Source organism: Nicotiana attenuata, unplaced genomic scaffold, assembly GCF_001879085.1.
Source record: "Nicotiana attenuata strain UT unplaced genomic scaffold, NIATTr2, whole genome shotgun sequence".
NCBI lineage: Eukaryota > Viridiplantae > Streptophyta > Magnoliopsida > Solanales > Solanaceae > Nicotiana > Nicotiana attenuata.
Window position 1 is genome coordinate 20046 of NW_017671111.1, and position 12661 is coordinate 32706.

Below are 12661 nucleotides of genomic sequence, written 5' to 3' on the forward strand. Positions count from 1 at the left end.
ACATTGTAAAGGAATATTTTAGTTATTTTTCTGTTACAGAGTTAGCAATAGAATTTGTACAAGTGTACAGATTATAGAATCTTTTCTCTTCTTGTTAGATTAGCTACTTGTATAAATATTGGATACAGATGATGAAATAATACACAGAAAATTTCACAAGATCTGATTTTATATTTTTTCAAGAAAAGTGATGACTAGTTTTTATGTCAAAGCATGCCTATATTGATTTCAAAATTCCCTTTCTTAACTAGGAGTTCCATTTAGAGCATATTTGGAAAGCCACGTGAGAATTGGAATTGATTTTAATTGAGTGTAATTATATATTTTGGCATATTTGTTTGACTAAGTAATTACTTGGTTAGTGAGGAATTGGGTGTAATTAGGAGGGAGTAATTACACTCTCTAATCTCAAAGGGGGAGGGATAAAGAATTGGGTGTAATTACATGATGTAATTACAAGTCTTTCAAATTCTTTTTTTCTTTCAATATTATATTATTCATAGGAAACAAGAAAGATTAAAAAAAAAGGCAAATCATTTCTTAATATAAAATAATATTTAATTTTTAATATCTATTATACATATAAATATTTATCATATAATGAAAATTATGTACATGTTAATATGAAAAAATATTTATTTATCTATATAATTATACGTGTACAACCAAATATGACACAAGTAATTATACATAAATTACATCATGACAAAAAACATGTCATTATAATTATAATAATATGTAATTACTACCCAGACTTTCCAATATTTTTTCACATGAAATATAGTTCATCAAATGTAATCGATTTAATACAAATGCATGTGCATCCATGCATCTTCTAAGATAAAGCCATAGAATATAATAGAATAGAATATTTAAAAGAATTGGAGTTACGTGCGTACTACAATTTGAAATGATAATTGTCTTTAAAGATGAGGACAAGCAATTGTCTTCTAAAACTAGGGGGCACTGGAAAGAGGTCAAATAATTGAGGCAAACTTTAATGTTGAGGAAGTAGGCTTGTAATTTCTTCTCTTTATCATTTTGTATTTGACCTAACTAAGTCAATTAACACTCTGTTTGGATTACTGTTCCTTATCGTTTTATAATATATTGTATTGTATTGTATCGTATTGCGTTGTATCGTTTTATAAATATAATGTTTGGATAGATTGTATTGTTTGTTATTGTTAAATAATATTTTGCTGTTTGGTTTGACTGTATCGTACTGTACTGTAACTGATAAGTTTACTAAAAATACCATCAATTGTTTAAATATTAAATTTATCAAAAATTATGCATAAAAATAATTTTAAAAAATAAAACAGAAGAAGGCAAAACACCTTAAAAAAGTAGAACAAAGGAGTAAGACAGAAGAAGGCAAAACAAAGGAACACAACTAATTAGAATTGAGTTAAAAGCAAATTAGGAGAAAAAAAATCAAACAGAAGGCGGCAGAAGTTTTGAAAACAAATAAAGTAGGTTATATGTTGGAGATTTGGAGTTAAAATAGAAAAAAAGTTAAAGGGTAAAATAGAATTATGGAGTAATAAGTTAGGCATAATTGAAGAGGAAAATAAGAAACAATCCCAGCACACCAAATCGGTTGTTTCAAAAAATGGGACTTTCCATTGTTCCGGAACAATGGATTTAACAATACAATACAACCAATTTTAATGAAACAATCAAAACAAACGTTGTTTTAAGATAACAATACAATACGATACAATGGGGAACAACCATCCAAACAAGCTGTAACTTGAGCATACCGTCACATTAATTGGTGATCATTTTAGGACTAAATACTTACTTATGGTGCATGCATCAATTTTATTTAATTTACCAATAGTAATGACACTAGTCATAAGTTTATGATCATGCGGTAATAAACACAAAATAAGAATAATTTTCAGTTAAAACTGTGGTGTCTTTTTCTTTTATTTAATAGTGTCGGTTGGAGGGCTTGGCGTCAATTAGGTGTGGTGTCGCTTAAAATAAACTGAAAATCTTGACTTGTGGTGGTTCTAAATAGCCACACCTACAACGTGAACATTTAGTGTCTTTTTCTTTAAAAGGGAACATATATTTAGAAATTTTGATGACTTTGGTTGAGTAGAGAGACTGCTAGAATACATTCACATTAATTATTCAGCATTCTCCTTTTTTAATCTCAAGGCTTCATTCAAAGTCTCCTCCTTGCGTCAGTTTTGTAACAAAAGCCATCTTTATTGTCCCTTTATTTTCCATGATGAGAAAAGAGATAAAAAAAGGATGAGAGCATTGATGGAAAGTTGAAAGATAGAAAAGTAAAAGCATACCTTTCTTGAATCTTGACCCTTCATTCATAAAACATCAAAACTCTCTCCTCCACCCCCTCCCCCCTCTCACAGTCACACACACACACACAAAAAGGTGAAATCTTTACTTATATTTCTCCATCTCTCTCTCTCTATCTCTCTCTGTTGCTGTTGTTCATTATTAAATAGGAGTGAGTCATAGAGATTGAATGAGAGCAGTGATAATTCACTGAACTCTAGCAACATGTGTGTGATTTCAGAAGAAACGATCACCCAGTTTGAAACAGCTTTAATGGAGCAAGGTAACACAATCTTTCCTTCCTTTTAACACTGATTGACTAGTCGTTTTTTTCTGTTTTCTGACCCATTTCATTTCTGAGCGCAGTAGTTGATGAAGCACTCAAAACTACTTTTCAGGTTCGCCCCTTTTTCTTCGTGCCCCTCTTAACACTATGTAGGGTTTAATTTCCTTACTTTCTTTTAAAAAATTCTCTTATATTAGCCTGCTGCGACATTTCTTCTTCCCTGTCACTAGCACCGACATTTTGCTGTTAATTGTTTGATATATCTTAATTTATTTGGCTTTTGGCCTAATTTTCAAGGATGTTAATAAAGCAGATATCTTTTGACTTTTTCCTTAATATTGGAGTTAAACCGATAATGATTAGTGATATGTTTGTTGTTGGAACTCTTAATTTATGTCTGGTTTTAGGACTTATTGCTGTTGGTTGAGACCAGTCATACTTTGGGGATTAGATTATAATTGAAACCTTATCCCTGATTCACCATCTAGCCTTGCGATGGTTCTAAAACTCCAATTTTTTTAAATAACAATTTTCGTATCTGCTTCGCACTGCTATATAAAATTGTTGTCGAAATGAAGTTAGCGTATAAGGCCAACCTCCATTGTTAGCTGACCTCGAGCTTCCATAGAGAGAAGATTCTAGAAAGAGAGAGAGAGTTTGGGAATTTTCTCTATTACTTTGTAACTGTTAAGAGACAATGCATATATACACGTGTGGAAAATAAAATCACAGATAATGAATATATTGACTATACTACCCTTCTACAACTAACTAACTAGCTGATAAATACAATACACTAACATACTACGAAAATACAATAATCGCAATACCCCCCTCAAGTTGGAGGTGAAGGTTTCACTGCCAACTTGTGTAGAAGATCTGAATGTTTGATTTCCTGTGAGAGCCTTTGTTAGAATATCAGCTAATTGATCATTAGTGGAAATGTGGTGAAGTGTGATCAAACCATCATGTAGTTTATCACGCACAAAACGACAGTCAACCTCTATGTGTTTTGTCCTTTCATGGAACACTGGGTTCTTAGCAATGTGTATTGCTGCTTGGCTGTCACAGAACACTTGAATGGGATCAGTACATGGGACTGTGAGGTCCTCCAATAACCTTTGCACCCATACCAATTCCCCAACCACCTTTCTCAGTGATCTATACTCTGCCTCTGCAGAAGATAATGAAACAGTAGTTTGCTTCTTCGGCTTCCAGCTGATGGCGCTTCCTCCAAATAGCACTAGATACCCACTTACAAATCTCCTTGAGTCAGGACATGCTGCCCAATCCGAATCACAGTAGGCCGTGATCTTGTAAGAAGGATCATTGGACAGAAAAATGCCCAGAGTAGGGTCTTTCTTCAGATATCTGAGTACATGTATGGCAGCCTTCAAGTGAGGCTCTCTTGGTGTCTGCATGAATTGACTTAGATGCTGTACACTGTACGCAATATCTAGCCTTGTGTTTGTGAGAAAGTTAAGCTTTCCAACTAGTTTTCTATAGTAGGATGGATCAGACATTAAGGGGCCCTCTTCAGCTTTCAGCTTGGTTGATGAATCCAATGGAGATGAAATAGCAGAGTACCCCATACAGTCATATTCCTTCAAAAGATCAGTGATGAACTTCCTTTGGGATATCAACACTCCATCATCTTTGTAAAGCATCTCTAGCCCCAAAAAGTAATGTAATTTTCCCAAGTCTTTTATTTTGAATTGGTTGTGTAGGTAAGTCTTCAGTGCTTTAATTTCCTCAAGATTAGTTCCAGTAAGAATCACATCATCAACATATACAGCTACAAAAACTGATGACTCACCTTGCTTTTTGTAGAACAAGGAGTAATCATTGGTTGAATGCTTGAAACCTCTAGAATACAGAGACTCTGCTAGCTTGTCATACCACTGTCTACTGGCTTGCTTAAGGCCATACATGGACTTCCTTAATCTACACACAAGTTGTGTGTCTTCTACCTTCAGACCACGTGGAATCTCCATGTAGACCTCCTCATGTAAGTCTCCATGCAGGAATGCATTGTTGACATCCAACTGATAGAGGTCCCATCCTTTCTTTACTGCAGTGCTGATCAGGGCTCTAACAGTGGTCATCTTCACTACTGGGGAGAAAGTTTCTGTGTAGTCAATCCCAGCTTCTTGTGTATAACCCTTTACCACAAGTCTTGCCTTTATCTTTCCACACTGCCATCTGCCTTATGCTTTATCTTGTACACCCACTTGCACCCTATGGCCTTCTTACCTGCAGGTAACTTAACTAGGTCCCAAGTATGGTTAGCATATAAAACATCAAATTATTGTGTCATTGCTACTTGCCAGGCAGGATTCAAAGCTGCCTCCTCATAAGAGTATGGTTTACAATCATGTGAGATGTTCTTAATTAATTCCTGACTATCATGGCTTAATGAGTTGAAAGAGACAGAATGGTTATGTGAGAAAAGAGCAGTTAATGAATTATGAGGTGGCTGCTGTTCAGGATTTATAGTGTTGTTCAAGTGATTGTTTGTTTGTAACTTTGGTAATGTACAAATATAGTCTTTGAGATGTGAGGGTGTGCTAAGGGTCCTGTTTGATCTTCTGGGATAATTGGTTACTTGATTAACATTAGGCTCCATGTCTTGTGATGCTTGGTTGGATGGTGTTATATGTGGTTCTTGGTGCACTTAAGTTGAGTTTGGTTCTGGATTTTGATTTTCATATGGAATGTGGTTTGATATATCTGTAGGGTGTGACAGATGGTTAATGTCTGGTACATCAAATGTGGGACTTTCAGTGACTGAAGTTGGTGCATCCCTATCATGGTTGTAATGACTGTCAAATGAATTTACTGTGGACTGAGGACAAGTGGAATTATGATTTATCATGTCTAACACAGAAGGAAAAGAAGAGTGTTCAGGAGAAATAGCAAAGGGAAAAATGTTTTCATGAAATATAGCATCCCTAGACACATGTACCTTTTTTGTGGTCAAATTGAGAACTTTATACCCTTTGGTCCCAAAAGGATACCCTATAAACACATGAGGGGTAGCTCTAGGTTCAAATTTGTCTTTGTGAGTTTTGAGTGTAGTGGCATAGCACAGGCAACCAAAACTTCTAAGGTGTGAGTAGGTTGGTTTTCTGTTATAAAGAAGTTCAAATGGGCATTTGTTGTTAAGAATTGAGGAAGGCAGTCTATTTATCAAATATGTAGCAGTCAGAATAAACTCTCCCCAGTATTTCATTGGTAATTTGGATTGATAGAGTAATGCTCTGGCTGTTTCTAATAGATACTTGTGTTTTCTTTCAACCACACCATTTTGCTGTGGTGCATATGGGCAAGTTTTCTGATGGATTATGCCCTTTCCTTGGAAATATAACATGGCCTCATTATTCACAAATTCCAGCCCATTATCTGACCTAACAGCCTTAACTGATGCATCAAATTGTTTTTTTTTTCATCAAATTGGTTTTCAATCCTGGAGATGAGGGCTTTGATGGCTTGGAGAGTGTTACTTTTACTGCTCAAGAGATGAGTCCAAGTTGATCTACTAAAGTCATCAACCATTGTAAGGAAGTATTTGTAATTGTCATGGGTTGTTATGTGATAGGGACGCCAAAGATCTATGTGCAAAAGTTCAAATATTTTGGTGGTAGATGAAGTTCTTTGACTGAAGGGTAATCTTGTCTGCCTTGCCATGGGGCAGACATGGCAAGTGAAAGGCTGTTTGTGGGAAAATTCAACAGGTATGGTGGAAATAGTTCTCATTTTTCACAAAAGGTACATGGCCTAGTCTGTTATGCCATAGATATTCATTATTGTCTTTATGCGATGATAAGGATAACAGAAGAGAAATCTCATTAGAGGAAGAGTCAGTTTTATTTCTTGAGTGAAAGGTATTTACATTGACATTGTTGTGTGATTGAGATGACTTATCTACATTTGACAAGGACTTCCTAGGTGAGTTGTGACTCTTTCCTGTATGTACAACATAGGAAAACAAGGGTGAGAATAAAGGTTTACAGAAACAGAAAAGGAACCAGAGTTTGAAGATCCATGACACTCAGGGCAAAGGAAGTACAATCCACTCCTTGCCTTACCAATCTGCATAGGCCTCTTCATTGAAGGGGCCTGTATCATACAAAGGTATTTGCTAAAATTAACTATGCAATTGAGATAATCAGTTAGGGAATGAATAGAGATGAGATTGTACTTGAAAGTGGGCACATAGAGAACTCTAACTAAGGTTAACATGGGACCAAGGGATGCATCTCCAATTTTTGTCACTTTTACTCTATATCCATTTGGTAGGGTGACTAAGAAGGGATAGGGTAAGGTTCTAACATTCTTTTAAAAGGACTTTCTGTATGTCATGTGATTTGAGGCACCACTATCTATTATCCATAGGTCAGCAATTGATTTAGAACATCTACACACAGTTGTTTCAGCAATCTCCTTATAAGTGGAACAAGCTAGAATACCTGCGAAGTTTGCAGCTCCACAAGTCATGTTGTTGTCGAGGCCCTCTCCTGTGTTTCTCCCAGGAAATTTCTCCAACAAGTTAAGCAATTGATTGTACTGCTCCTTTGTCAAGCTCTGAAGCCCCTGGCTTTGATTTCCTCCTTCCATTTCCTCAGAATCTACATGAACATTTGCAGCAGATGCAACGTTTCTCCCCTTTGTGAATTTAAAGTCTTGCGGAAATCCATGAATTCTATAGCAAATGTCCCTGGTGTGTCCTGGCTTTTTGCAATAGTCACAGAACATCCGAGTCCTAGCAGGTGGATAGCCTGATTTATTAGAATTGTATGAGTTTGCCCCTGTATTACCTCCCCTCTGATTGTAGTTTGTTCTGAACTTAGCATTTCCAGGTCCATTTGCATTTAATGAAGTTGATTCCATAACTAATTTGTTGTTCGTCTTAACCTCTCTCTGTTTTTCCTCCTGGATCAGGATAGAGAAGGCTTGAGCTATGTTGGGCAACGGGTTCATCATCAATATACTGCCTCTCACAACTGTGTAAACTTCATTTAGGCCCATTAGGAACTGAATTAGCCTACGATCCTGCTCAGCCTTTTGCATATTCGCGTTTGCACCACAAGTGCATTGACAATTGCACTGTGCATGTGCGTTCAAGGTGTTCAGTTCTTCCCAAAGTCGTTTCATTTTTGTATAGTATCCTGTGATATCCAAAGTGCCTTGGCTAAGGTCATTAATTTCTTTCTGTAGTTGATACAACTTCTCTCCATTAGTCTGACCATACCTATCCTCGAGTTCCTGTCACAATTCCTTAGCGTCGTTGACATATTGCAAGCTGTCAGCTAGATCCTTCGAGAGTGAGTTCAAAATCCAGGACGTAACCATGTCATCGCAACGAGCCCACTGGTCGTAGGTCACTTCATCGATTTTAGGTTTCTTACACTTTCCATTGACGAATCCGACTTTGTTCTTTACTGACAAAGCCCTAAGGATTCCTCTTCTCCAGGACCTATACCCAGTTCCGTCGAAAACAACAGGAACTAGCGTTGTTCCGGCACTCTCCGACGGGTGCATGTACAACGGACTAGTCAGATCCATGCTACCAGCTGTGTTTTGATCTTCCTTGTCTCCGGCCATTGAACGAGGTGAATTAGCAGAGGATCGGAGTAATTGATTACCAAAATTTTGAAAAAATTGGGTGAGAATTTTCAGAAACCCCTTTCGTCAAGTGTGGACTTGTATCTTTCCGATTTGAACAGATTTTTTGAGATTAGAGAAAGAGAGAAGATGAGCGATTAGAGCTGCGCTCTGATATCATGTCGAAATGAAGTTAGCGTATAAGGCCAACCTCCATTGTTAGCTGACCTCGAGCTTCCATAGAGAGAAGAAGAAGATTCTAGAAAGAGAGAGAGAGTGTTCGGGAATTTTCTCTATTACTTTGTAACTGTTAAGAGACAATGCATATATACACGTGTGGAAAATAAAATCACAGCTAATGAATATATTGACTATACTACCCTTTTACAACTAACTAACTAGCTGATAAATACAATACACTAACATACTACAAAAATACAATAATCGCAATAATTGTAAATTTGGTTTTGGTATTTTGCCTATTTAAAAGTACAAGGAAATGAGTAAACAAAAGGATTATAACAATTCTGTTCTGCACTGCTACCTAAGGTTCATGTCATATCTGTTGTTGTGTGTGAGTATATTTAGTTTTAGCTAAAACTTTGAAGTGGATGATAGGAATCAGTGGAAATTGGATTGATTTTTCATTTCAAGTTTGCATCTACGCCATTGTGTTATAATTAATGAGTGGTTCATTAGATAATCTTCTCTCTCTACTTGCAGAATATTCATCAAGGCTGTCCAAGGGACACATATGTGCGCTTCCTAATGGCAAGAGAGGGCAATGTTGAAAAGGCCCATAAAATGGTCAAAACCTACTCTTTTAAGACTTTTAAATTTGCCTTCCATGTATTGGAGTAAATGATCTTGCATACCCGATACTTATATTTTCTAATGTTTCAGTTGGTTGATTCTTTGACGTGGAGGGTCCAAAGTGAGATAGATGATATGTTAGCGGTGAGTATTCTAGAATTTTAATATTGTTGTTGTGGCAATCAGTTTTAAAGGTTCCTGTCCTTATCAAGTCTAGTCTTTAATATTTATAGAGCTAAGAGCCTAACACCGTGCTACTAGTTTGGCTTGTAAAACAGGAACTTAACTGAGTTAGACTTTAGATGTGGGTTTTATGGTGGTATAGACCAGTAGAAAATCTTTTCAGATACCTTTTGAATTGTGCTTCTTCTATTATGCTTAGGAGTGCAGTTGAAACTGTGCACACATACATACTTTTTTCACCAGAGTTGGTTGTATTTTATGCTATTATACATTCTTATATGCTCGCGTTAATTGTATTTTAACCTATTATATTTTAATTATTGTTGAATGTATCCTGAAAATTTTTGCTACTTTCCAAATTATTACCTAATTGAGTCTAATGTTGATTCTTCTTTATTTGCTACCTCAGAAGCCTATCGTTCCTACTGAGCTTTACAGAGCAATTCGTGACTCTCAGCTAATAGGGATGTCAGGTTACACGAGAGAGGTACCCATTTCTGAAATTATGTTGTAACACACAGTTGTAACACACATTATTGTCATCTTTTGCTATTGATGCTCCTAGGGGCTTCATAACTATTTGAGAATGCCGTTATCCTCTTTTTCAGGGCCTTCCGGTATTCGCTTTTGGTGCAGGTCTCAGCACATATGACAAAGCATCTGTAAGGGTCATTGAGATTCTTATCTTCCTCTAGTCTATAAGATTTCATGTGCATTTACTTATTCATGAACTTATTGTCGAGACTCGAGTAGGGTGTTTGATTTGTGGATAATGGAGGTGTACTCATTGGATTAGTTTCAGATTATAGAACCTCTATTGGCTGCATTTTCCTTGCTTTTTCTTTTTCTCTGTTTTTTTTTTTTTTGTGTGTGTGTGGTGGGTGGTGGGGGGGGGGGGAGATATTATTTGTAGACGAATAAGTTCAACATGTGTTTCTGAAGATTAAGAAGTACGACAGAATGGTGGACGAAATACAAATTGGACAGGACATTTTATTTAATATAAGTAATTTTCTTGCATGGCCTACAGCTACCCAGAAAATTGCAAGTATTCATGATTGTCTAAAAATATATCAAATAATCCCTCATCCTGTGTATGAACCTCCACATTCAATTTCATGCGCAATATAATTTTAAATGGCTTATGTCGAATTAGGATCAGATTTTCATGATAGTTATGTTCCACGAGGTAATTATAATTTTACACGTTGCATTAGTGAAATAGTTTGGTGGATGACTTAATTAACATTTGACGTATGAATCATGCCCCCGATATGTCTATAATAAAAATTGTACTGACTTGTTACCTCATGGACATGACTGGAAATTTCTGCAAAATTTCATGCCTCCGGTAAGACGTTTTTCTTTAGCTTTGGTTATTTAGTTCTCAGTGTCATTGTCTTATTTGTTTTATCCTGGGGGAGGGTGGTTTTTATGCTTGGAACTCTTGGGTTTTTGCTTGTTTTGACTCTTTCATTATAGTAACTATAGTTCTGCTGATAAAAGAAGTAACAAGAGTTCTTCATTTCAGGTCCATTATTACGTCCAATCGCACATTCAGATTAATGAATATCGAGATCGCGTGGTTCTGGTAAAAAGGATTCATAAATCCCTTCCTTTGTGTGTGAGTACTTATAATCCCTTGCATTTTACTAAGTTGGTTCATCTGTCACAGCCTGCTGCAAGTAAGAAGTATGGGAAACACATAGGCAAATGTCTGAAGGTTTTAGACATGACCGGCTTAAAACTTTCAGCTCTAAACCAAATAAAGGTATATTCCAGTAAACTCTCCTTTAGTTACGCTCTTTCAAAGTATTATTTGATCAATGAAATTGTGGGAAAATACCTAATGTTACTGATTGTTGATCTCGAAGATTTCACTTTTAGTTTTTTTCAGTTCTTAAAAAACTTTCCAGATAGAGCAAAGAACAAGAATATTTGTTTTGCCAGAAGAATATGTAGTTGCAAGACTATTTCTAACCATATAGACAGATGCATATACTTATTTGAGAATTACCTTGGAGCCACTGCTGTTAATATTTGGAGCAAAATATATTAACTTAATGTTATTTCCCTCGTTCAGCTGTTGACTATAATTTCCTCCATTGATGACCTAAATTACCCGGAGAAGGTAGTTACATACTACATTGTGAATGCTCCATATATCTTTTCAGCTTGTTGGAAGGTTTGTCTCTTATTTTATGTCTTTTTCTTTTTCAGTATACTCTATTATCAATTATTTCTTGCAAATTTTGTAGAGATTACATGTTTTGAATGACTAAATTCTCTAATCTGCTGTAACATATGAATTCATTAGGTCGTCAAGCCTCTGCTGCAGGAGAGGACAAGAAAAAAGGTTCAGGTTTTATCAGGTTGTGGACAGGATGATTTATTGAAGGTAGCTGTTCTTTTACCATTGTTAAGTTGTCATCTTCTTCTAGGAGGATGTAGCTACATTTTGGCTATAGAAAATTGGTGGAGAACTAATAAAGAAAGCAGCTATTTAGATTTCCCATTTTATAGAAAATGGTATAGCCATCCAGACACTGGTTTAGAGATACAAGCAACACTGATCAGTTGTAACTAGGAAAAATATGTCACTTGTCCTAAATATACCCCTATGGTTCCTTTGTAGTGTAATTCATGATTATGAGTGTGCCACTTGGATAAACAACTTCTGGTTTCAGTGATCTATTTGAGAGATCTAATCATCTTGTCTGATAACATGTGTAGATCATGGACTATTCCTCGCTCCCCCATTTTTGCCGGAGAGAAGGTTCTGGATCTTCCAAATACTCAGGCAGCTCGAATCAGAATTGTTATTCCTTGGATCATCCATTTCACCAGCAACTTTACAATTACATAAAGCAGCAGGCTTTGCTTCGTAAACCTGTTAGGCCTATTAAACAGGGCTCTGTCCATGTGAATTTTCCTGATGAGGTCACCGAGGGGACTGAGTTTGTTCAGACATTAGCATCAGAATTTCAAAAATTTGAAAATCAGAATGGGCTCGTTCAGTCGTTAGATGACCTTAATATTGATGATCATCGAGTATAGAAAGTTCTGGTCCGATAACATCCTAAAATAAGAGTTTGGGCCATTATGCATTTTACCGGCTAACAGTTCTGGATCCTCATGCAAGTATACTTATTAATAGCTCATGCAGTCAACAGAGGGCTTTCTTCTAATTAGTAGCCTCAAATTTTTATGTATTCTAATTGCACAAGGTGCGTCTTCAACATAAAACCACTAAGTATAGGGATACGTGGTTGACATTTATAATCGTTATATTAGATGTATATAGAGGTATATGTTGGTCGAGCTCTTGTAGGAGATACTATTCGTTATCGCATGTATTAATAAATGTTTATCCATCTCTGATGTTGGTCCTTCTATATACTATGTATTGGTATTATAGCAATAATGTTCAATTAATCCTCAAAGCTGGTTGATGATCCGCAC

General features: G+C 36.1%; 1 protein-coding gene across 1 annotated transcript; it reads left to right on the top strand.

Annotated features, from left to right (window-relative positions):
* Window positions 1-2099: 2099 nt before the first annotated feature.
* Window positions 2100-12656, top strand: LOC109205982 (phosphatidylinositol/phosphatidylcholine transfer protein SFH2-like). Its single transcript, XM_019368750.1, has 11 exons — window positions 2100-2596; window positions 2680-2711; window positions 8927-9010; window positions 9107-9160; window positions 9609-9686; window positions 9808-9861; window positions 10731-10790; window positions 10875-10970; window positions 11283-11384; window positions 11517-11597; window positions 11933-12656. Exons 1-11 carry the CDS (start codon window positions 2539-2541, stop codon window positions 12254-12256), a joined length of 1023 nt encoding a protein of 340 aa, XP_019224295.1. The 5' UTR covers window positions 2100-2538; the 3' UTR covers window positions 12257-12656.
* Window positions 12657-12661: the final 5 nt, after the last annotated feature.